The following is a 24,567-nucleotide window of genomic DNA, read 5'->3' as shown; positions in this document are numbered from 1 at the left end:
GCAGGAGATGGCTTGATCTGTAAGTGCCTTTTTGTGGATGTTGGAGGGATGCCAGGGGAATACTACCAGCTTCTTTGACTAAGGCTGAGGGCATAGCTGGTGCTGATGTTATTTGCTGCAGGCACCATATCATGTAGATAAAAGCAAAGATCCAGCTACCATATGACCGAGGCCAGGGTTTGTATTTAATCCCCTGCAGAATCTTCAGATAGTGATTCTGCTGTAGTTAAGGAGACCCTTAAGGGAAGTATTTTCCTTGAGAATTCCAGCTCTCAAGGCTGCTTTTTGCTGCTTTTCTTGTATGTGAAACAATCAAAAGTAATTTCTTTCATTCTGTTTTTTCTGAGCATGTGGCTTATGTGGTGGTCAGCTGGGGCTTTCTGTAGCGGTGGAAAAGGAAGTGTGATGGGTTACTGCTGTGCTACTTTGAATGGTTCTTGTGTGACTGCATTCTCTGAAGACTCCTCCGCAAGGTCATGCAATCTCTTAAAAAGTGCTTCATCCTATGGTAGTTCTGTGGCAGAACCTACTGAGCTGTTGCAGTATCCTGCAGCCTTTCATCTGTTAATAACTGCACCCTTCACTTCTCAGTCCTCTAAAGTGTTCAGAGAAAACAGTTCATTGGTTGTCTGCTGAAGGACCATTTAATTCCTGTGTAAAGCAAAAGAGGTGATTTTGTTTTTAACAGAATTTGTAGTTTATCTGGACTTACTCTGCCACTGAACAACTCCCAGTCAGCTAGCCTATCTAAAAACCCCTTCTACACCGGGAAAGATAATGCTTAACTTTCAGATAGAATGACTGCTTCCTCTCCTTCTCCTTCCAGTGGCTTCTGAGAAACTGTTTCTCTCCCATACTAAAAACCCAGTTGAGTTCTAAGGAAAACTTGGTGTTGGTTGGATACTAAAGTATAGTTGAAATTACTTGCTGATATCACCAAGACCAAGAACTGTTTATGGGTGTACATGGGTGAGGTGTTAGGCAAGCCATGGGGTGAGCTGGCTCCCGGAGAGAGGAAGCCACAGAAGATGCATTGGTTGCATAAGACAACCAATTTATGGACTAAGTGAAATAACATTGGCCAAAGTCTGGGCACTAAATTTCACTCTGCTTAAAGATGATGCAAAACTTTGGACTTTCAGAAATGGGGAAGGGGGAAATGAGGAATCTGAAATGTTGGAGCTTGTGTGTGACATGCTAGCTTTTTCCTTGTTATTCCAGATTAACAAGCCTGCTTCTCATGTTTTATACCTTTTTTCTTAAAAATGCCTACAAACCTATTGCCTTCCTCAGATGTTTTCACCAAACTGTGTTGTAGCTTGGTCTGTCCCCAAGGGGAAAGGTGCCCTATCACACCGTTTTATAATCTGTTCTTGGAAAACAGTGATAGAGGGGTTTGGCTTTTGGTATCTTGAGAAAATAAAGCTCTATAGAGTTTGCCACAGGTTACACTGAGGCTTTTAAACTGAAATGAAAGGGTCTTTCATGACTTGAAGCTGAATTTGGTTGGTTTAAAGCAAGTTTAAACAATACAAAATGGTTACAGTGCCTGAACATGCTGAGAAACCCATTCTAAGTGAGGCTAGAGGAGCGGACTTGGAGCTGGAGTTCTTGAGTTGGCTCCCATGACATGTGAAGCTGTCAAACAGCTGGAAGTTAATTATTCACTGCAAAAAGCTTTGCCAGGGCTTCACAAGACTCGGAAAAACATACACAGTGTTTGTCAGTGTCACCTCGGAGCATTGCACGGAGAACACGTTAAATATTTCTCTTAGATTGGGTTAGTGTTCTCTGGGGTGTTGGGTGCGGTATTGAAGGCAGTAGCAGAGGAGGAGACAGTGCAGAGATGTCAAGTTTCATAACTGATTTTTTTTTTTGCTGAAGATTTGAAGGCACATGTTTTCTATTAGGTACTAGTATGTTAGACCTTAAAATGGGCTGCACCAGAAAGTAACCTACAATTGTCAAGCTGGCTTTGTGGTTAGCAGTCTGAGTCAGTTTGGTTTTCTTAGTTATGAAACTCAAGTGGTGAATAAGAAATGTGGTATTACACTAACGATTCCTGAAATTCAAACCCTGCAAAAGGTTTTCTTAAAACTTAACTTGTTTTCTGGCAATTACTCAGCTGGGGATCTTGAATACAGCTTTCATAACTTGAAGGAATTTTGTTAACATGGCAGAGATGTAAATTACTCTCCTCCCCTTCCCTGGTTTATTAAATGCACAATGCAAAAGTTGTTAAGATTAACAGAGGGGCAAAGCTTTCTTCTTTTTCCTTTTCTGGAAGAAAAGGCAAAGATTTGGAAGTGCAACAGCAAAGTTTGACTTCAAGCTGACTGGAGTTTTGAGAGGACCAACATGCAAAACAAGGCCCCTTTCCTCCTCTAGAGCTGGCTGCCGTGCGTGGAGTAGTTTCAACTTGTAGGAGCCTGCACCGGAGCATCCAGGAGGCAGGATTTTACCCTGGAAAACACACTGCTATAGCAACGCCCTCCTCTCCTCAGGGAAGATTTGCTCACCAAAGCTGTCTGGGAAGGGATGGATGCTGTGAAAGCTGCAATGGGTGAAGCTGAGGCAGTGGCCTGTGCTTGTCCTGATGTTCTTGTACAGCGAGTGGCTTGGCTGCAAGGCTGGAGACGCAGGACACTAGGGATAAGCTTTAATTATGGTTAAGGTAGCATTCCACTTTCATCCCAGGTGAGGAAATCTGCCTGGCTCATTTACAGATATAGCTGGTAGCTGTGCTCTGTGAGGGCATGCCATGAGCCCTTCCCATGCTCGCCAGTAGCACAGACCTCAAGTCAAGACCACAGTTGAGCTCAGCATCACTACTGCAGTCTCTTGTTGGCAGAACTTCCCTGTAAGTCTGCATGCTGTGGCTGTGGTCTCTGGGTTTGAAGTCTTACTCTGCTGTATTTAATGCACTTGGAGCGCTGGTGTAGCTCCCTTCTAAAGTTTTGTTTTCCTTTTGTATTACAGAAAGCCTTTAACAGTAGTGAGTCTTGGGGGCTGGGCAGAAGCCTGCAGTTGTAGCCTCTAATTACTGCAAATCCCAGTGCTTTCCTTAATCTCTGAATCTCCTTGACACTTTGTGAACTCCAGACCACCTGAAGCTGTATTATAACTACCTGAGAGGGTGGACAACTTCAACAGGTCTCAAGAGAGAAGTGAGGAAAAAAATGCTCATTACTATATGTTAATAATCAATGTATATGGTAAACCAGTTCCCTTGTCATCAAGGAGAAACAAAACTTACTGTGACACCCAGAGAAACCTGCTTGTAGTGTTTCTAGAAGTTGTAATTGTTCTTGTAATGTGCCTGGGAAGGAGGTAGCTCCTCTAAGCTATTCGAGCTTCTCATCCCTTCACTTGCATGGGGGAGAAAGGAAAAAATAGGCAAGTCTGGAAATGGGGCAAGTGGAAACCAGGACAATAAATCCCACCTCCTGTGGGAATCAACTTGCAGCTTTGTTCACCCTGAGCACACCATGACAACTCTTCTTAGCTTTTCTGTGGGGAGAGGGTTTATGATGATAGCTATGCAAGAAACACTGTGGAGGCATCAATGCTGTGCTCTAGCATGGATCTGCAATGCAAGCGTTACCTTGAGGTGTGCCACGGTGTCCTGCCATACTCTGCAATGGCACATAGGTGCCTGCTCATCTGGAATTTAGTCATATGCAGCAGCTCAAAGAGCTAAAATTCTGGTTATCCTGTACATTGTGTATGCTTAATCTGAATCAGGTAATTGGGTATGCTTTGCCATATCTTATTTTAAAGTAGGGGATTTGATTGGCCCCAAGATCTAATCCTTGCCTCAATGTGCTTTAATGCATGAAGAGATTGTGATTTTTAGCCAAGAACCACCAAGAACCAATGCTATTAATGCATTGATTAAGTTACATTGCAGTCTGTGGGGTGACTGTTCTCCAGGACCTACAATTTGCTTGCTTCAGAATAGATTGCTCTGTAACACACACAGGAGTAGCGCTGGATTACAATAATCCCCTTAATGAATGTGAAAAGCTAGGTGCTTACCATGCAAAAGTTAATGCTCTATGTTCTGTGCACCTCTTGTATTTCTCTACTGAATTGCCAAACCTGTAACTTCATGTTTACAGGGAGTAGAAGTGTAATGGTAGAACAAGTGAAGTCTTTGCAGGGCAGAATTTAATATAGGTACTTATATTGGTATAAATAGATGCAACTCCTGATACAGGAAGGTAAAACTTTGATCCTAGTCATGCACTCTCCTTGTGTTCCAAATGTGCTTGTGTCCCAGCTCTTCCCCATGCCAACAAACCAGTTCTTGTGCTTCATCTGTGCCAGCCCATATCTGCAAAACAGCATCCTTCAGACTTTGACCAGTGTGCTGCCTTATGATCTGGGAGATACCTTCTGCAAAACTCCAAAACTGTATTTGAAGATTTGAATAACTTCCTCTTCCCCAGTTTCACAGGAGGTGGGTGAGGAGAGAGGCTTGGAAATGTTTAACTAAACAGGTCTTGCTTCTGTTTAGCAATGAGGTCATTATTAGCTAAACAGGCAGCAGCTTAACCTCACCTTCTGATGTCCCTTAAAACTGTTACCTGAATCAGAAAAGCTGACACCTAGGTGAGGAACTTGTGTGAAGTTTTTTGCCATGCACAGATAATTGACTTTCCTCCTGCTTTGCTGGTGTCTGGAGGTGGAAGCTGACGGTTCAGGGCAGTTGTTGTGCTTGAGACACCTCTGCAGATCATAGAATGGTTGAGGCTGGAAGGGACTACTGGAGGTCATCTTGTCCAACCTCCTGCTCAAGCCAGTCACCTAGAGCATATTGCTCAGGATTGTGTCCAGACAGCTCTTGAATATCTCTTAAGGGAAGAGAATCCACAACCTCTCTGGCCAACCTGTTCCAATGCTGTCCCCTCATGGCTCATTGCTATTAAGATGTCCAACCACTGTCAGAGGCCTCTGGGTTGGTGGTTTCAAGGCCACAATAACATGTTTCACTACCTGTCACAATGGGACCCATCTATCAGCTCAGGAAGCATTTGGTGGGGAATGTTCCTAGTTGGTTTTATACTAGAAGCACAGCAATAATACTAAACATGGATTCTGGGCTTCTATCTTGGCTTCAGGCTAATAGGGCATCATTGAATCTCCTCTTGGCAGGTAAAGGAGGCCTTGTTTTCTGCCAGGTACGGGTGATGCCTTTATGACAAGCCTTGTGTGATGGTGCCAGAGACACCTTTAGTCCAAAAGGAACTTCTGAAGTGACTGAATTCCTCTGGCCAGAAATTAGGTGCAGTTTCTCGATTCCTTTCCCCTGTTGTTGGCACAAGGCATTTGGTTAACATCATGTGATGCCAGTTAGCTCCCCTGTAATTGCCTTTAGAAATTAATCACTGGTCCTAAGAGTTGGCATTACAAAATACTGAAGATGGAGCACAGCCCCAGTGACAGGCATCAATGTCCAAGGGGGAGAGAGTACTGCAAGAGCTGATGGAAATGACCACTCTCTCACTTCTGCCCTTGTTGCTTCAGTGTCAAAGCTACCAGTGGACTACTCACGTGTGTTTAAAGCAGAGATGAAATTGTGAGAGAAATAGCTGGTGGAAAAAATGTCAGGAAGGCTTAAAACTGTCTAATGACAGCCTGGTGAACTGATCAGCCTGAAACTCACATGGAAGATTTTTTTCTTTAAGGGTAAAATTTGTTCACAACTGATGGCTCAGTAGCTGAAATGGTTTTGCAGGCTGATGGTGACATTTCATTAACAGGAATCCCTACGCTACATCTTGTGTTGCGTGTAACCATAAGCTATATTTGACTGGTGAGACACAGAAGCGAAGGGGAATAAGCTTTTTTTGCTTATTTTGGCAGGCTTTTCATGTTGTTGTCACAGCCTGTTTTTTCACGCTTTATTTCCTGCTTATGAAAGTAATTCTCACTTTCTGACTTGACCCATGTTTGCTTGCTCCTAACACCTGACTCCAGCTCATCTTAAAACTAATGTATAAGCCCTAGCTCATCATGAAGAGCAGTAGTTGCAGTCTGGCTGTTATTTTTGTTTTATTTTTTCCCCTCTTCTCTGTATGATGTACTTCTCATTACAAGGAGCTTTCTGAATAAAAGATGAGTTTAGTCACACTGAGGAGAGTTGCTAGACATCCTGCTTAGCCATGTTGGATCAAAGGAATTATATGAACAAGCTGGAAAACTAGTGAGTGCTTCTGAAATGACGGTGAAATGAGAGCCTTTGTGGTTTTAACAGCTATTCTGGGTTTTCTTGATAGCTGAAGGTTGGATAAGATTTCTCCTTATTGAGGAAAAAAAATTGTTCCCTCCATTGAAAAGTGTTTTGGTGGGAGGTTAGCTAAAAATAGCACTTCTGTAACAGCCTCTTTCCTTCACTGTGCCGTATCTATTATGAATGTTGTGGAGATGATGGTTTAATGCAGTGACATTTCTGACTGGCTAGTCTTTGAACCCACTTCTGGATTTAGTTTAGAGAGAGGCCAGTGACCATTTACTTGTCTCCCTTTATGCCCCCTGACACCCCACCCCTCACCTTTCTTTTTCCTCCACGTAAGAGCATTTCTCTTCTATTGGGACTGCCCAGAGTTATTGCAAATAGTATCTATTGGGTGTCCTCAATCACTTGCTTGTCACTGGAAGCAGCTTTATTCTGGTCTACTTGGTGACCACAGTTGCTGGAAATTTCTTCCTACTGTATAACCCCTTGGTTCCTCTGGTGGTTTGTCATGATGTTCAACTGAGTAAATGAAATCCGTTGTTAAAATCTGGATGGAGTTTGCCAACTGCCACCAAGCCAAGCACGCCTCCATATTTGCTTCCCTTTGAATTTTCATTAGAAACCCACAACATCATTTGCAGTTCACAAGGAAATTTTACTCAGTTCATCTGAAAATCCAAAGCAACGCCTGATCTGTGGCTTCGATTGCTCAGTGTCTGGGGTAGTACTTAACAGCGCTGCCAAATATAGGAAAGAGGTGTTAAAGGGAGCAGGAAGGGTCCCTAAGCCACCAGTGGTGTAGCTGGCACCCCTGAGCTCCTGGAGTTGCCGCAGTCCCTAGTGACTGTGTAGGATTCATTTTTAAATTCACACAGATCAAAGGTATGTTAAAATGTAAATCATGGAAGTGTTGAATCTAAAATAATGACAGTCTGTGTCCTATATGGGAGTGAGAAATGCTGTGGAGAGGAATGGATTCTAAATATGGCTCACTTCTGCAGCTTATAGGTAATGGGACACAGCTTTCGGCTGAACAAGCACATGGAGATGACATTCCGTCAGCTCACGTTGAATCTGCAAGGGCTATTTAGAAACTTTCCAGTCTTTTTTTTAGCACTTGAACTGGAACATCTAAGACAATGACTTGCAAACACCTGTGAACTGAGCATGAATTCCCCTTCTCCTTTGCAGGCGCTGAAAGCATCGTTGCAATCATGATTGGCAACATGAAAGGCATGGAGATCCTACACCGGATTGAGAGCGGCATGAAAGTGACTATGGTCATTGAAGTGGGGAAAAAGCACGGTCCTTGGATGAATCAATACTCCATCTTCTTCACCTCAGTGTCATTTTTCATTGTCACAGCAGCAACCATGGGCTACTTTATCTTTTACTCTGCTCGGAGACTCAGGATTGCCAGGGCCCAGTCCAGGAACCAGGTGAGCTTGTGTGTGCCATTGTTGAGGGTTTCTTTCATACCCCTGAGACTCCACGCTGTGGATCTTGAGGGCAAGATATTCACTGAACACCAAAATCATGGAATTTGTTCATTCTCCAGGAAGGAGTGTGACCTTTAAAATGCTAAGAGACAGATCTTGAAATAGCTTAGAAGTTTCCAAAGAGACCACAAAAAGTAAACTGTCTGAAGAAGGTAACTGATTGTGTTTAGCAAACTTTGTCTCCTACAACTGAATTGCAGTGCAGCCATAACGCTGATGGACTGGAGGCGGTGAGAGAGCTGAACTGCTTTTAGCTGACCCTCACACTTCCCACATAGCACTGCCTATGTGTTAGCTGCAAGGTGAGACACGACTGCAAATGTGTCTATAAAACTGTACATGGCTTTGGCTGCCTTACTGCAGACCGCAAGTTGGGAAGCTGCTGCTTTTCTGACTGAAAGCTTCCTGGGAATTGCACTGACAGCTTCAATTAGGAGTTGATAAAAAGCACTGTTGTGTTCTTTTTAAACCCCAGGCAGGGAGGTGCTAATGAGTTAAGTTTCTGAGTAACTCCCATCTGTGCAATAAACTGATGGGATTAATGCTTCCAGCTTTGTCTTCAATCTGATCAGACCTGCCTTACACCTGCCACTTCAGGGCTTAAGCAAAAGCCTTAAAAGTGAGAATAAAGTCTTGACATGACATCTGTCAAAGGTGATGGGCAGCAGCAAGAACAGGAAATCAGTGGCTTAGATATGAGTACTTACTTCAGCTGTTCCCTTACAGCTGTGTTGCAAGGGAGACCATTAGTGCTTCTTGCAGGACCTGCCTGAACTCAGAAGTTCTTACAGAGTACTCTCCTACAGACAGCAATAGCACGAGCATCTCGCTCTAGCTGGGCTCAGAGTATGTGAGCTATCTCTGGATCAGTGGTTACAGCGACAGACTGCCATTGCAGAAGATCTGTCCTACTGTTCTACAGCTTCTCTGCTGTCTTGGAGGCTTCAGGCCCCTTGAGCAAGATTCTTCTGAAATAAGCTGGTGAAACTAGAAGCTGGATACAGGTGTTGAAAATCAACCCAGTTTCAGGCTTCTGTAACATTTTAGAACTGGCTTATTTGAAGGGTTAACATGCAGAACTATTGTTGTTGGCAGGCAGATAGACTAGTGAAGGTGAATGACAGCAGTGTTCCTGGAGTTGAATGCTTGGTTCTTTAGTAATCACAGAACCTAACTCAGTGGAGTTTCTGTTCTGAAATCCTGTTGTCTAAGTGTAATCTCATGGTTTACGGTCAGTTGGCTGTATCTTTACTGAAACTAGAGATCTAACAGTGAGATGAACTGTATCTGTGCCTTGTCTAAGCTGCATCTGCCCCAACTTCTGGACTAGGCTTCCCCTAAGTGCTTTGTTTTAGCCTGATAGCATGTTCTAGTGTTATGCCACACGTGGAAGTGGTGCGAGGCTACAATAAGGGACCAGATGGAAGAGCAGTATTGGATGGTGAAATCTACCCATGGGAAGTAGTGCTGCCACTCCTGGATGCCATATGGAGTTGCCTCTAGTACCTTTCATGAGGGATGGCATGGAACTTTAACTTGATGCTGTCCTCTTGCCAACATTTGTGAACTGAGATGAATGATGGATTCCCTCTTTCATTCCCTGTCATCTACCCTAGTGTGGCAACTCTGTTTAATGCTAAACAGACCTGGGCAGGAAAAACTGGACACCCTAGAAGCTGGTCCGCAGAAGACACTATTTATCACATCACATGAAAACTTTTCTTCCTTTTGAAGGTATTTAACAGAGCAGTTGTGGAAGTCCAGCTCTATTCTGAGCTATCAGGCTTTCAGCAAGCTACAAATGTTATTAATGTGTCAGTGGCAGACTGTACTGGGAAAATCCAGTCTGCTTGGCTAGCACCTTTGCAAACCATTTCTATCTTGGGCTCTGTGTGCACAAGGAGTTTACTGTAGATTGAAAAATAATGTTGATAAATGGCATGCCAGTTCCACATGATTTCAGCTGAACTTAAATTAAGGAGCCTTATAAAGTGCTTTATAAAGTATAAGAATAGAAGAAAGCTTCTCTGCTATCGGGGGTAAAAATGTACTGTTTTGCAAAAGTGAAACTCAAGACAATCCAGGATTGTTTTTGATTGTTTTCATACCATGGCATATAAAAACTGACCTCACAATGATTAGATAAGCAAAGAATAACAAAAAGTTCTTGCTAGTGAAGGTGAACTTCCAAAAGGTGATGATATCAGTGTTCCCTGTTGGCCAGGTGATTGGATCTTCAGTGCATATCCAAAGTTTGAGACTTCTAACTGCTTTGAAATACCGAATATTAGTCAAACAACTTATCAGTTTGTATACTATGTGACGGGCTTTCCCGTCATTGTTCAGCCCTTTGGAAACTCAGATTGCCTGGACTTCAGTCTGTTATGTGGGGTAAATGATTGTGTTTTGTCTTTTATTGCACAGATGTTGAAGGGGTATACATTTTTTTGGGGTGATGCTTCCAACCTTAACTAGTCTATGATTCTATGTCTTTAGGAAGCAGTCAAGAGTGTTGATAATTAGGTATTACACATTTTCCTTCTTTTTGAAGTGAACTGCTGTTCTGAATGCATCCCTTTACCCAGTGTTTCTGCTCTTCAAAGTATCTGCTTTTTGACCTTCCCTGTGGGATTACATCACTACTGTGTGAGGAGACTTTTAAGGTGTCAGTCTACCACTTGAACTGAAGCAAGCACTTTCAAATTGCTCTACAGAGTGCTGTGATGAGCTAATTGTTATATGTGATAATCATGCTCTGCAGCTTGTCCCTTGTATGTCCAGGATCCTGGATATTTGGCTCATTCTTGTGGACTGAGGCACAGTCCTGGGGAGCTCTCACCCTGGACTGCAAAGCATAATGCAGCTTGAGTCCCACTTGCTCACTAAAGGGTAGAACAGGAAGAGTGGAGACCATTTTCTAGATGCTTTGTCTCTTCTGCAAAGGCTCTTCAAAACAAGAGCCTGGCTGGATACGTGATCCATTCAGGCATGGGACTTGAATTGGATGCCTTCCAGGTATTACCATATTGGTAGTGTTTTTCCTTTTCTTTTGGTCTGAGAAGAATCTTCAGAAAGCACTAAAGTCTGAAGATTTTTTGGAGTGCTTTTCTCTTGTTTTATACAGCCAGGCTGCTGAGTACCTTTACAATTTGCCAATGCAGTTTCTATACTTCTTGGGATGACTACTTGCTTCTTCACCTTCTGGTGAAAGCACTTTTTCTGGATGGCTTGATCGTGTATAACCTGGGTTTTAAACATGTTCTCTGCTGCAGGCTTTTCTTGAAGGCAGCAGTTGTCTCTCACTCAGTTTGAGCCGGTATTGCACACAAGTCAGTAACATAAACCTGTGCAAAGGGCTTCTTTAAGAACTTGAGTGACTATTGAGAAGAGCTTGTCATGTTGCCTTGCGGTCCAGGTGAAAATGTAACTTCAGCAGCACATCTGTCCTCACTGAGTTTAAATAGAGTAGCTTTTCCCTCATGAGCCAGTTAGCTAAACTGTTTACAACCTGCTAGCTCTTATCTGAATGCATATTTTCATCTGGGCTTGAAATTCAAGTCCCCACCTCTGTGATCTCTTACTGCATCATGAGGTCTGTGGGGAAGAAGGTGGAAAAACAAGGCAAGCATGGTAGGAGGCTTGCTAAATTTCTAGTTAGCAGAGTACTGGCGAAGTCAGTTCCCCAATATATTAACCTTTCTTAATAATGCAGAATGGCCAGTGATGTTATCTGTGGCCTGGTTTCTAACTTAAGCTCAAGTCTTCACTTCCATTGATTTCATAACGATTAGATGTTACAGCTGAGAAATGACCTAATTAATGGCTTTGGAGGAGGAGAGTTGCTTAACTTCCCACAAGTCAAAGCTGCTTTTATGGCAGTAGTTACCTGTGGAGAACTTTGTTAGCTCACAGGAGAAGAGTAGTTGCTCCTGACGTCCTTAGGGCTTGTTGGTCTGCAGCACCAGTACTATGCTCACAGGATACCAGGAAGGCACCCTTAAAATCGGCAACTTTGGACTAGGGAACATTTTGGACTATGCAACAGAAAACTCAATTTTCCCAGTTAGGCACCTCTCTACTTCCTTCAACATGCCAGGGCCTGGACTGGAGCCAGGACTTGGCCAGTTTTGTAGTATCTTCTATTCCTCTTCTTTTCCCTGCCTCAACTTAGCTATTTTTTCCTATAGTTGCTAGGTTGGTGCTTTTAGAAGTGTAACATTTCATGTTTTGCTTGAAAAACTTGGCTTTACTAAATGCTTTGACATTCCAGGCTCAAGTATCCTGGATCTCCTGGTGGGCTATTCAATAGAAAGCTTCCTCTTGCAAATTCTGCCCCCCCCCCCCCCCCCCCCCCCCGGGGTGTTCTCCTGTACTTACCAAAATTGATGTTAAAGGTGACACTGCCATTGGTGCATTTCATGCAGAGCAATTAAACTTGTGCCCAGACAAAACTTAAAATATTGTTCCAGTAAATTATTAATGATACAGCCAGCTGGGTCCTGTCTAATATGCTTGGCCTGACATGAGATGTGTAGATTAGATACTGTGTGAGGGAGTACATTCCTAGAAAGTTTAGTTTTCAATTGCTAATGAGTAGTGATGATAGACAGCTCTGGTAGTGTATGAGAAGTACTACTATTGCTGCACTCCTGCTTTGTTGATGTTACCACATTTGCTGCTGAAACTTTTGGGAACCTCAGTGTGTACTGAGATGGGTGTATGCTGCTTCTTTGTGGCTTCAGTCCAAGACACTGACAAGGTGAACATCATTCTAAAGTCATCCTCAAGTGATGTACAGAACCATACATTGATGTCTTCAACAGAAGAACTGTGCAAGCTTCAAAGAAAACTCGACTAGTTCTTGTTCCTAAAAAAAAAAAAAAGACAACCAACCCAAAAAACCCAAACCTGAAAACCTTTGCATCCTTCACCTTTTCATTGTTTGTATCTCTTCCTTGATAGTTGCTAATAACTATCAACTATTAAACTCCACAAAGCATGCACATTGATGCTATATCTCAGGACCCCAAAACAGCACTATATACAGATAGATCATTTTGCACAAAAACTGTTTGGCGGGGTCCCACGGACCATATAAATCAACTTGCTTGCCATTGACTGCTTCAGCGCAGGTAATCTTACGCAGACTTGAATTACTAGTTCTCGCTGAGTTTGTTGGGTGTCAACAGCAGCCCTCCATGCACTTGTTCCTTCTGTGCTTGTGCCACCAGCACTGCACCTTCATTGGAAAGATTCTTGTAACTGGGCTGAACTGCATAAAGGTAAGTAATGCTGGAACGCTAACAGTGTGGGGTTCCTGCACTGAGCGGCTGAATTGGGAAGAGGATTTTTGGTGAGCTGCAAAGCTTGTGTCTGGTCTGTCCCTAAGGGAAGTGCTGTGTTGGGATGGCAGTGCCAGAGCTGCCCCATGTACCTCTGTCCTGAGGCAGTGCATCAGGGAGGGAGAAGACACTTATATTCTTTGTGTTGGTGGAACATCACCAACCTGTGACCTTTAAACAGAGATGTTGGCTCCTGTGCTAATTAAATGTGTTTCAATGCAGCTAAACAGCTAAACAGCAACAGTTGCCAGGCAAGCTGGGCTTTGCTGTCTGCTCATCTTTGCCCTGCTATCCCAACAGCAGTGAGCAAATAATCATGTGAAGGGGAATGCTTCCTTCTCTGCTTTCATTAAAGCTGTCCTGTAATCCCCCTGGGCTAATAATTTAATTTGTTTCACATCTTGTGTCACAGGGAGGGTGACAAGTAGCCTATTTCATTTTTTCCCTTTCCTTTGTGCATATTACTTTGAACCAATACCCAGTATTGAGATAAAACTGCGTTCTTCCACTTGACCAGAGTGGTTGGCATTAGGAGGCTCCTGATGTGTTTGCGTGCTCTGTCATGGCAGACTAGTTCAGGGTGTGTTGGTGGTAGCTGAGCTGATTGGTGAAGAATCTCACCTTTCACTAGGATGTGAACTTGTAGCAGGATTGTGTTATAAAGTGAGTAGTTAAAACTACTGATTGTCAGACTCAACATTCAGTCTTCTGTACCACATCAATTTGAAGGCTTCTGTTTGGGCTAGGTCTAATGTTGTCAAGGTATCTTCTTGTACCTTCTCAAAGAAGAAACCCTTGACGTTCCCATGCTTTGTGAAAAGGTTAGGTGACAACAAAGCATATGCAAGTGCCCTGTTGGTGTGTCATCCAGAGTAAATAACCACAACAGTATGTTCCAAAGCTCTTTTGTGCTGTCTCTAAACAGTATGGTCATGCTTACTTGGCTGGTTTTGATACTCCTGGGCTATAAAACCTGTGCCTGCTTGCAGTAGACACCTTGGTAAGTATTAGTAACCACCACTTAAGAGAAAAATTACTGTGTTTAACCAGGACCGCTTTCTTTTACAGCGACAACTAAAGGCCAAAGCCAAGAAGGCCATTGAACAGCTACAGCTGCGCACCCTGAAGCAAGGGGACAAGGTATGACTGATCCTGTGACCTCCTGAGCATTACAGCACACCCTTTGCCCAGAACCCGCAGAGCGGTCCTTGGCACTGGAGCAGGATGCAGAAGTCTCTCTGAGCCTGTAACTGTCCATTTCAGAGATGGTTCCCCTTTCAGACCAAGTCCTTTGACAGGGTGTAAGACTTTCCAATTTGCACATTCTTGTAAATCAGATTACTTTGTTTTTAGCTGCTCATTTGTGGTCTTGCTGAGGCGAGAGGTCCTAATTTGCTGGCATGGATGCTTAAAGGTAAACTAATACAGCCAGTCAGCTTCCCTGGCTATTCTTTCTGTAATTAAAACTGGACGTAGAAGTTTATAAACCTCTACAGTAGTAGCTCAAATAATCCAGTGATGGTTTGCAGCTGGACTTCTAAACCATGGGATTAGATTTTCAGTGCTTCTGTTCAAGTGTCAGCTTGACTATGAGTAATCTACACAATGTGTTTATATAAGATTATATACAGGAGCTTTCTTAGGTTACCTTAGTCCCCTTTGCAGTAAATCTGTTGCTCAAAAGCCAGCTTTCAAAGTCTGTTAATGCTGGCAGGAGGGCCAGGAGACCTCCGTGGATGGATAAGGAGCTGCTGAGGAAACAAAGGTGGAAGCGAGGACAGGCAGCCTGGGAAGAATACAGGGATATTTTCTGGAAAGCTAGGGACCAGGTCAGGAAAGCTAAGGCCCAGTTAGAATTGAGTCTGGCAGGGGGTGTGAAAGATAATAGGAAGGACTTCTATAGGTATGTATCAAATAAAAGAATATGGACAATGTGGGCCCTCTCTGGAAGCTATCGGGAGAACTGGCTACACAGGATTTGGAGAAAGCTGAGGTTCTGAATGACTTCTTTGCCTCGGTCTTCACTGCAAATGCTCTGACCACACCACCCAAGTCTTGGAAGGCAGACGCAGGGACTGTGAGAATGAAGACCTTGCGCCCACTGTAGGAGAGGATCTGGTTCGAGACCATCTTAAGAACCTGAACGTGCACAAGTCCATAGGTCCTGATGAAATCCATCCGCGGGTCCTGAAGGAGCTGGCAAATGAAGTTGCGAAGCCGCTGGCCATCATATTTGAGAAATCATGGCAGTCAGGTGAAGTTCCCGATGACTGGAAAAAGGGAAATATAACCCCCATTTTCAAGAAGGGGAAAATGGATGACCCAGGGAATTACAGACCAGTCAGTCTCACCTCTGTGCCTGGCAAAATCTTGGAGCAGATTCTCCTGGAAGGCATGCTAAGGCACATGAAAAACAACAAGGTGCTTGGTGACAGCCAGCATGGCTTCACTAAGGGGAAATCCTGCCTGACCAATTTGGTGGCCTTCTATGATGGGGCCACAGAACTGATGGACAGGGGTGGAGCAGTTGATGTCATCTACCTGGACTCGAGCAAAGCGTTCGACACTGTCCCACATGACATCCTTGTCTCTAAATTGGAGAGACATCAATTTGATGGATGGACCACTCGCTGGATAAAGAACTGGCTGGATGCCCGCATGCAGAGAATTATGGTCAATGGCTCAGTGTCCAGTTGGAGACCAGTAACGAGTGGTGTCCCTCAGGGATCGGTGTCGGGACCGGTCTTGTTCAACACCTTTGTTGGTGACATGGACAGTGGGATTGAGTGCGCCCTCAGCAAGTTTGCCGATGACGCCAAGCTGTGTGGTTCGGTTGATACCCTGGAGGGAAGGAATGCCATCCAGAGGGACCTTGACACACTTGTGAGGTGGGCTGATGCCAACCTCATGAAGTTTAACCATGCCAAGTGCAAGGTCCTACACCTGGGTGTGGGCAATCCCAGGCACAGCTACAGGTTGGGCAGAGAAGAGCTTCAGAGCAGTCCTGTGGAGAAGGACTTGGGGGTGTTGGTCGATGAGAAACTGAACATGAGCTGGCTTCACTGTGCGCTTGCAGCCCAGAAAGCCAACCATATCCTGGGCTGCATCAAAAGGAGTGTGACACCAGGAGGTGGAAGGAGGTGATCCTGCCCCTCTACTCTGCTCTTGTGAGACTTCACTTGGAGTATTGTGTGCAGTTCTGGTGTCCTCAACATAAAAAGGACATGGAACTGTTGGAACAAGTCCAGAGGAGGCCACGAGGATGATCAGAGGACTGGAGCACCTCCTGTATGAAGACAGGCTGAGAAAGTTGGGGCTTTTCAGCCTGGAGAAGAGAAGGCTGCGTGGAGACCTCATAGCAGCCTTCCAGTATCTGAAGGGGGCCTACAATGATGCTGGGGTGGGACTCTTCAATAGGGACTGTGGTGATAGGGCAAGGGATAATGGGTTCAAACTGAAACAGGGGAAGTTCAGATTGGATATAAGGAAGAAGCTCTTTACTGAGAGAGTGGTGAGGCACTGGAATGGGCTGCCCACGGAAGTTATGAGTGCTCCATCACTGGCGGTGTTCAAGGCCAGGCTGGACAGAGCCTTGGATGGCATGGTTTAGTGTGAGGTGTCCCTGCCCATGGCAGGGGGGGTGGAACTAGGTGATCTTAACGTCCTTTCCAATCCTAACTATTCCATGATTCATTTCTCTTCACCATTTTAGGAAACCGGTCCTGATGGAGATAGCTGTGTGGTGTGCATTGAGCTGTACAAGCCGAACGAAGTAGTGCGTATTCTGACTTGCAAGTAAGCTCTTTTCCAAACTGCCCCTTAATCCAAAATTGGGAAGCATGTTTTTCCTTCTGCTATATTAACAAAGCTGATCAAGCTTTAACTGAGCTGTTGCATGACAAGAATTATTGAATCTGACTGTGTTTTGAACAGCTGGAACTGTGTAAATTCACACTTTGGAGTGTGCCCTAATGGCCTGTGTTCATAACTTTCCCTATGAGTAGATTGACAAGTGAAACTTGCCAGACCACATCCCTCTCCAAGGGATGGCAGGGCTTTTTATAGATTTCTTCCTTTACTGGTGTATATTACCTATAAATTGCAGATAACTGGCAAAACTGTCTGTTCCTTTTCACTTGGCTTACTGGTTGCGAAGAGGGTCAAGCTCCCACTAAACTTGTTAAACCATGCCAAGTTCTGTATTTCAGAAGAAAGCATTTCTATTCTTGTATGCATCATCTGAACTAGAGACCAAAATAGAGCTACAGCAGTTTATTTTTCTAGAGCTCTAAACTATTTTATCTCACTGCTGTGCTTCTGTGGAAGGCTGCTATTGTAACACTAAGACTTCAATTTGATTGCTCCTAAGATGAGCAGTGATGTTTTCTCAGGGCTTAAGGAAACTTGTTCTGTGGGATTTCCCACTGTGCCTGCTGATTGGGACTGCTCTGACAAAGCTTCTGAAATCGGAGAGCTGCAATTTGAACTGCACATATTTTGTGTAGGAAGAGGCTTTGTACCCCTTGGGAAAGGTTACAATAAAGCACTTGGAAAAAATCTGACATGGGGGAAAAATCAAGTTCTGAAGAACAGAAAAAACTGTAGCTGCTGTTGTGTGTTGAGCAGTGTTATTTGTCAGACTGTAACATCTGGGGAGGGGTTACCTTTGTACCAGGTTACGGTTTTGCAAAAGCCTTCTCTGCTCCCAGGCAGTAGGACTTCTAAGCTGTTTTGGTAACACCAGCTTGGCCTGCTAAATTGTTATGAACAAACTTCCTTGATCTAATGGCTTGTAGTTTAGAAAACACCAAAACTGAATAAGCTTTCAAGCATGTGTTAATGATTATTCAGTTGTATTCTCTGATTTATTCTCCTGGGTAGTCCTGTTAACAATGAAGTCAGTCCCATAAGTGCAGAAGCATTTAGACAGGCTCTAGATACCTTTGGCTGATAGAAGACCTGACTTCTCTATAAACTGACAATCTTCCTATGAACCTGCAAACAAAGCATGACTTATTAGGTTAAGAGGAGAGTAACTTCTTTTGAATGTGTTCTTTATGCTTTGCCCTGAGACTGTCTTTACATACATTTGTGATGTTTCATTCCTCTTTGGCCCAAATGTAGCTCTTAAGAGGGTTAAGATCACTGCATTTATTTGATAACCTTCAGCAGTGGTGACCTCTGCAGGATCAACCATATTAGATTCTCTCACATGAGTTAAACTGATATTGACCTCTACACTGAGACCCTATTTGTTGAAAGCATTTAGCTCTATCCATGAAAGAAACAAGCAGTCAACTGCTCCTGTGAGTCACATCGGTGCTATCTAAGTAGCTGGGGTGTGTGTATTTGTGGAAGGCATTCTTGTCCAGATAGTCAGACTGAGGCATTTATAGTAGCAGAGGTACACCAGACCAATATCAATTCCAAGTACTCAAAATAGTCACGCATCAAGGAAGTTTCAGATTGTACTCTAGACATTACATTGGTGCAGCTGGAAGGAGGTGATGGCTGTGTGAGCTGGATTGGAGAATGCTGGTATCAGTCTGGGGTGTAGGATACTGCGCGCTGGATGTGGTGATTTCTGCACTTCTCATAATAGAGTTCTGGTTAATACTGAGCAGTGCCTGTCTGTCTTGCTACTTCTATTCAGGCTGAGGGAACAAGCAGATTACAGGATTTCAAGTCATCCTCCAAAGTCTGTGGCTTAATTTAGACCCATTGTGGAACTGTCTTCACAAAAACGCACATTTGCATCTGTAATGGCTGAACTATATTTACTTCCTTGAGTACAGCCTGCTAAATATCCACTTAGAATATACAGTGACTGCATAGACAAAGTAAATGTGTGGGAGTACGGTTTATTTGATGGCATAACTCTGAGAGATGATTTTGTTCTATATAGTTTTATAGAAACGAGTGCTATTTCATCATCTGCATGACGGAATTCAACCTTAAAGCTAGCACTGAGATGTCACTACTTGTATTAGTTAAATTATCAGCTGGGAATGTACTGTACATAGATTAAAACAAAAAAAGAAAAATAAAAGTTTAAGGCTGATGTAGCGAAGACAATAAACTGAATTCCAGCAAGTTTAGCAAGTTGAGAGATAAAAATAATGTAATCCATTCTCAGATGGATAATAGAATAAATAAATTCTTGGTGTTTCTAAATGGGCCTTCATAGCTGCCACGTAAGTAGGTTTCACACCAGGGAAACTAACTCGTGCTTGCCTTATTCCACCAGCCATCTTTTCCACAAGAACTGTATTGACCCCTGGCTTCTGGAACACAGGACATGCCCGATGTGCAAGTGTGACATACTCAAAGTTTTGGGTGTTGAGGTAAGCCAGTAGTCTGTCTTAGTGGCAGATGCTGTTACTAAACTGGAGTAATAACAGCGTATGAGCTACTTCATGGTGCCTCTAGAGCACAGGTAGTAAGCACAGGCATTGCCATGTCAGTGTAGAGATGCTATAAGAATAACTGCTGTGAAGCTTGCAGCTGACTTGGTCTGAGTCGGTATCATCTAAAGCCTTTGGCAGCATATCAACCAAAATTGATTATAACGCATGACTGAAGAATTGCTCTTAACTCTTGTGCTCGCAGCTAAGGGTGTTTCTCAAAGCTTCAGGCAGACTTGACAACTCAGTCCCTGTAACCAGCCCTTAGAAAGTTACTAAGTACCTGGAGTCCTTGAAAAGTGAATGTGTTAGCATGTATGGCATTCCTGCAGCCACATGATTTCCTAGGATACATAAGGAATTTCTGATGTGTTCTGCAAATGCTAGTTGTGGCAGATGCCAGGGGAAGATGTTGCCAATGCCTGGCACTGCCTGGACCAGCTAAATGTATGCCAGGGTTTGCCTGGGGAAGGGAGATCTGCACTGAGGGGAAGGAAGAATCTATTTTCCTGGAACTGGCTGAAGAATTCAGAAGTTTCATTTGAACTTCCCACTCAAATAGGCAGTAACTGGTTTTCACCTATGATGCTGGAGGTTAACGGCAGAGCTTTCTTCCATTTTAGTATTTTTTTTCCCCTGGGTGTAAGTTCACTAGGCTCCAGGCCTTACAGGTGTTGGTCTCCTGGAAAGATGCAGCCTAAATGTTTTCTCCTTTATTCCACATAGGAGACTGTAGAAGAAGTTGAGTCTGTGCAAGTCACAGTATCCAGTGAGGGATCAAATGTGTCTTCAGCTAATGAAGAGGATAATCGTAGTGAAACAGCATCATCTGGATATGCTTCTGTACAAGGAGCAGATGGATCTGTTCTGGAGGAACATGCACCATCAGAAAGTGCGTCTACAGTTTCATCTCTCGATAGATTGCATTCTACTTTGTTGCTTATGCTGTGATTTAGGGGTATTTACCTTAACAGCTTGCAGTCCTTGAATACCTTGTTTTTCAGTGTAATAATAATCTTGTATTTTGTTTTAGCATTTGGCTCTTTGTTTTAACACCACCTAAATGTGAATTGAAACCTAAGTCTTTGAAAAGAGTAGTTGAAAATCAGAGGCTTACTACTCTAAAAGCCAAAGAGATTTTTCTGAAGGTGTCCTTCATCTTATTGTCTCTTTGGAGATTTCATTGGTATGAGTGAGTGTTGCTTTGTCACCAGATCTGTCCACTTTAGTTAATTACATACAGAAAACCTCTGGGGAGTCAGTTCTGCTCTTGCAGATGATGCAAAATAAAGATGAAAAATACTTCAACTGAATTTCAGATTTTGCCAAGGCTTAAACATCCTTGAACATTTTTAGAGAATATTAATTGGAAAAGACTATCAGCTTTTCCACCTACCTTATCTTTTTTTAATAAGAGCAAACCACTTGAAAATCTTTTGAGTGTTTAACTTTGCCAACACACGCTCAGTGTTGCTGTTGATTTTTAAAAATGGAAATTCTCCAGGTAAACAAATGTAAGTAACTATATCCTGGATTGTGGAATGGCCTTGGGAAGCAGAGTAAGGAATCTTTACAAGATGAAGGGGATGCTCTGAATGTGTCTACTTAGATTTCCTGTGAGAAGGCTAGCTGATAGGAAAGCATGGGATTTGCTGCGTGCCTCTTTTGGGACATGTTGCTCCAGCAAGTGATGTGTATGGGAATGTCCCATTTAGGTACCCTGGTAGAGCAGAAGGTATTTCTTATAAGCTAAACATCAGAAGTTGAAATTGTATCCATATAAGCGACTTGAAGCGATGCTGGTTTAGTTACATGGTTCAGGCCCTTGTGTATTCTCACGAGGCAAGGACACACATATAACATCAGCCTAACAGGTTTAGTCTGTAGGAAGAAGGCCTTCCTCTCTGAATCAGCCTGTGTTCCACAGCTTATCCTGAAACTTGTCTCCAGAAGTTGCTCCTGATGCCCGTCTTCAGCAGCCCTAATGTTGTATGAGAATCGCCTATCTCCTTATAGATGGATTTCATAGCCTCATGTGGCCTTCTGCCACTTGAGCACACAACCCAGGCATGCTCAGCATTACTGAGAAGTGAAGAGCAGAGCAGATACCTCTAGAAATGACTAGTAATGTCAAGAATGGACTCACAAAGTAGTGTGGGGTAGCAGAAGAGCAGTTGTTGGAGCATGGCCTCGGATCTCCCACTCTGCAGGAAAAGTGCAGGGGAAAGACCACTGCAGTGGGCTTATGGAAATAAAGCAAGCATGGTGTGCTTTAAGGTTGTAAAGCTTGCCTGTATTACTTCTTAACTTGTCTTTTCTTGGTTTTATTCTGGACAGATGACAACATGCATCTTGTGAACAATGAATCCCAGCCCCCTGCTGTGAATGCCCTTCCACATGCTGACAACCCAAGCTTTGAGGCAGACGAAATACAAGTTCGTGAAGTCAGGTCCTAAGAACATTCCCAGTGACCTCGTGTAAACTTCTGCAAGGAGCTGCTGATTGCCATTGCATGTGTATGAAACATTGCAAGGCTGTTGCAGGAAAAATATTGCCTTGGCAATGCTGAGATAAAATGGACTTGTTCAAATCATAATTGTATGGTTTGCTGTTCTTAAAACTGTGTCTCCCATGTGGAATTTAGTTTTAGCACTCTTCACATAAAGCCATCTTAAATATAAAGAAAACCATCAGATTTTAACACTAAACCAAAAGTTCTATCTTCAGCAAAGCTTCTCTTCAGTGTTTGAGTCATTTAAATACGGAAAAACATTCTTTGTCATAGCTGTCTCTCCTGGGAGTTGTTTTGACTTGGGTTTTTTTTGTTGTTTATTGTTTTAATTCAAGTGGATTTTCATTGTAAACAAATTAATTTTGATCTGGTCTAATACTTACTTACCAGACAGGGTTCAGTTAAAACAACACTGTATTTAATATCTCAGTGCACTAATTTGATAGGAGAAAGTACAAACTATGCCTGTCAAATGGGATTTTTCCCACAGTGTCTTTGGTTCTCTAGTAAGCCGATTGATTCTCTACCTCTAAACTCCAGCCTGCCAACCACACATTCCTAAAGGGAAAAAAGAGAGCTGCAAGCTGACAGGCCAAATCTGACTTGCACGATACTGTAAATGGAACAATTGCATGAGTCTTTCAAACCTGTTTATATTAGCCTGAAAGCTCTTCCCTGGCTTTTGGAGTTAGAGCCATCTCTAGCACCAGCAGTACGCCAGAGTCTGGGATGACTTCAGAAAGACTGAACTGAAGATGAAAAGATAGATACTTCCCAAAGGATCTGTTGTGTTTTGTTCAGAAAGTGATCCAGCCTCTGAAAAATGCTGGAGTGTTGCTCTGCATTGTCTTGCCTGTGTGCTAAAGCTGCAGGGAGAGCTGACGTCCTGTAAACATACTGGAGAAGTGGTCTGTCATCCGTGGGGAGTTGAACTGGGGTCAAGGAGGAACACTGGGTGCCTCAATAGTAAGTGCAGGGCCTTGCTCAGCAAAGATAACTAAGGACATCTTGTGGATGCACTTTATTTTTTTATCTTTGTATCTATAGCTTATTTCTAATGTTAGCAGAACTTTGTCTTAAAGCCTGAAATGAAGTACTATTGAATCTGGAGGGAAAAAGCAATGCATTTTCTTAGCTGTAGTACAATTAAAATAGTTGTAAATATTTCATGATTTGTACTGAATTTGAATATGAAAATGTAAATAAAACTATATTTTGATGACCCTAACTGCCACTAAATGTTGATTATCAGCTCTTAACTGGCAATAGATGTTGAATTTGCTGTCTCACAACCCTAAAACTGAATGAGTCTTGGGCAGCCAAAAGGCAGCAGTGCTTGCTTGAGCTAATTGGAATAAGGAGTGCTAATTAAGGCAGGGTGCTACTGTTAACATGGATTGAAATGGTACTGACAAGCTTAAGCCTAGTAGCTGTACTCAAAACCCAAGCAGCTCAGGGTGTGTGCAGTGAGCTGCTTGTGCCTCTGGACAGTTCTTCACAGCATGTTCAGCACAAGGTAGCCTTACATGAACTCTGCAGATCAGGCAGGTTGCAGCTCACTTCTCTGTCAGGTTGCTCAGTGTCCCTCCCTTACTCAAAGGTTTATGCTTGTGTTGTAAGGCAATATGTTTTAAAAACAATTAAATGCCCTTTGTACTGAAATATACTATTAGATGTAGCAAAAACTTGTGACTCCCCTTGGCCAGTTTTGTAGTAGTTATCGGGTGCTTCTTTTTAGCTAAATTCCATGTCTAGTCTAGGAAACATTGGTTGGTTGTGGGCTCAAATTCTAAAGCTGAGTATAAATCAGACCACTTGAAACTGTATTTTTGCTGTGATCACCCTTCTGTGTGCATCTGAAGTGCAGAGCAGAGAAAGGAACCAGCCAAGCAGTAAACAGGCAGCACCTGAACACTTAATTTCATTCACATTTCAAAATATTTTATAAACTTACTGCAGTGTGTAAGCTGTAATGTACTAGAATTTCATGCTGTTACACTGAAAATAAAATCATCTGCCAGTCTTCTGTTTAATAGCAACAAGATTTGACTTTCAGAAAAAGGGAGGGCACACATGTGTGTGATTCAGATCAATTCAATACTTTGAAAGGCATTTTGGCTTTTTGTTTTGTTCCAATCTATGCATTTAGGTTGCTTTGTTTATAGGATTCATGCATTTCTACTTACTGTCTTTTAAGAGCAATAAATCTGCCTTTTATCCAGTACTCATATTTTGATGGGTAAGGTGGATATCCAGAATTTTCTCAAGGGATTCACTAGTGGAGTACTGGGGAATGCGGCAGTTCATGTCAATACTCATAGTGCTATAGGATTAGATGTGTACGTGTTCTGTCAAGACGTGGGCTTTCTTGGAGTCCAATGTCCTTACACTGATCTTCAGGAAGATTTTAGGATTCTTGTATCAAATGTGAAGTACTGCTAAGGGAATAAATGCAACATTTGTACCTGAACAGCATTTGAGCTACTGCTAGGCTTTGCAGCTTAATGTGTGAGTCTGCCATGTTCTTGTGTGTGCGGATTTATTTGTCAATATTGGCTCTGCATGGGTT

The 24,567-nt window shown here is 43.0% G+C and overlaps 1 protein-coding gene across 2 annotated transcripts in view; it reads left to right on the top strand.

Annotated features, from left to right (window-relative positions):
• The window catches only part of RNF128 (ring finger protein 128), a 39,588-nt gene extending 16,870 nt beyond the window's left edge, over positions 1-22,718 (top strand). For both annotated transcript variants that reach the window (XM_057425239.1, XM_057425238.1), the window contains exons 2-7: positions 7,433-7,680; positions 14,151-14,222; positions 16,795-16,877; positions 19,330-19,426; positions 20,213-20,378; positions 21,824-22,718. In XM_057425239.1, the coding sequence (XP_057281222.1) occupies positions 7,433-7,680; positions 14,151-14,222; positions 16,795-16,877; positions 19,330-19,426; positions 20,213-20,378; positions 21,824-21,942 (785 nt within the window). In that variant the 3' untranslated portion in view covers positions 21,943-22,718. The remainder of the gene's footprint in view (positions 1-7,432; positions 7,681-14,150; positions 14,223-16,794; positions 16,878-19,329; positions 19,427-20,212; positions 20,379-21,823) is intronic.
• Positions 22,719-24,567: the final 1,849 nt, after the last annotated feature.

The sequence above is a fragment of the Pezoporus wallicus genome, unplaced genomic scaffold, assembly GCF_028554395.1.
Source record: "Pezoporus wallicus isolate ANWC-B61680 ecotype Strahan unplaced genomic scaffold, APGP_CSIRO_Pwel_v1 scaffold_6445, whole genome shotgun sequence".
Taxonomy (NCBI): domain Eukaryota; kingdom Metazoa; phylum Chordata; class Aves; order Psittaciformes; family Psittacidae; genus Pezoporus; species Pezoporus wallicus.
Note: the sequence above shows the minus strand (reverse complement) of the source record. Positions and strands in the feature narration are given on the sequence as shown.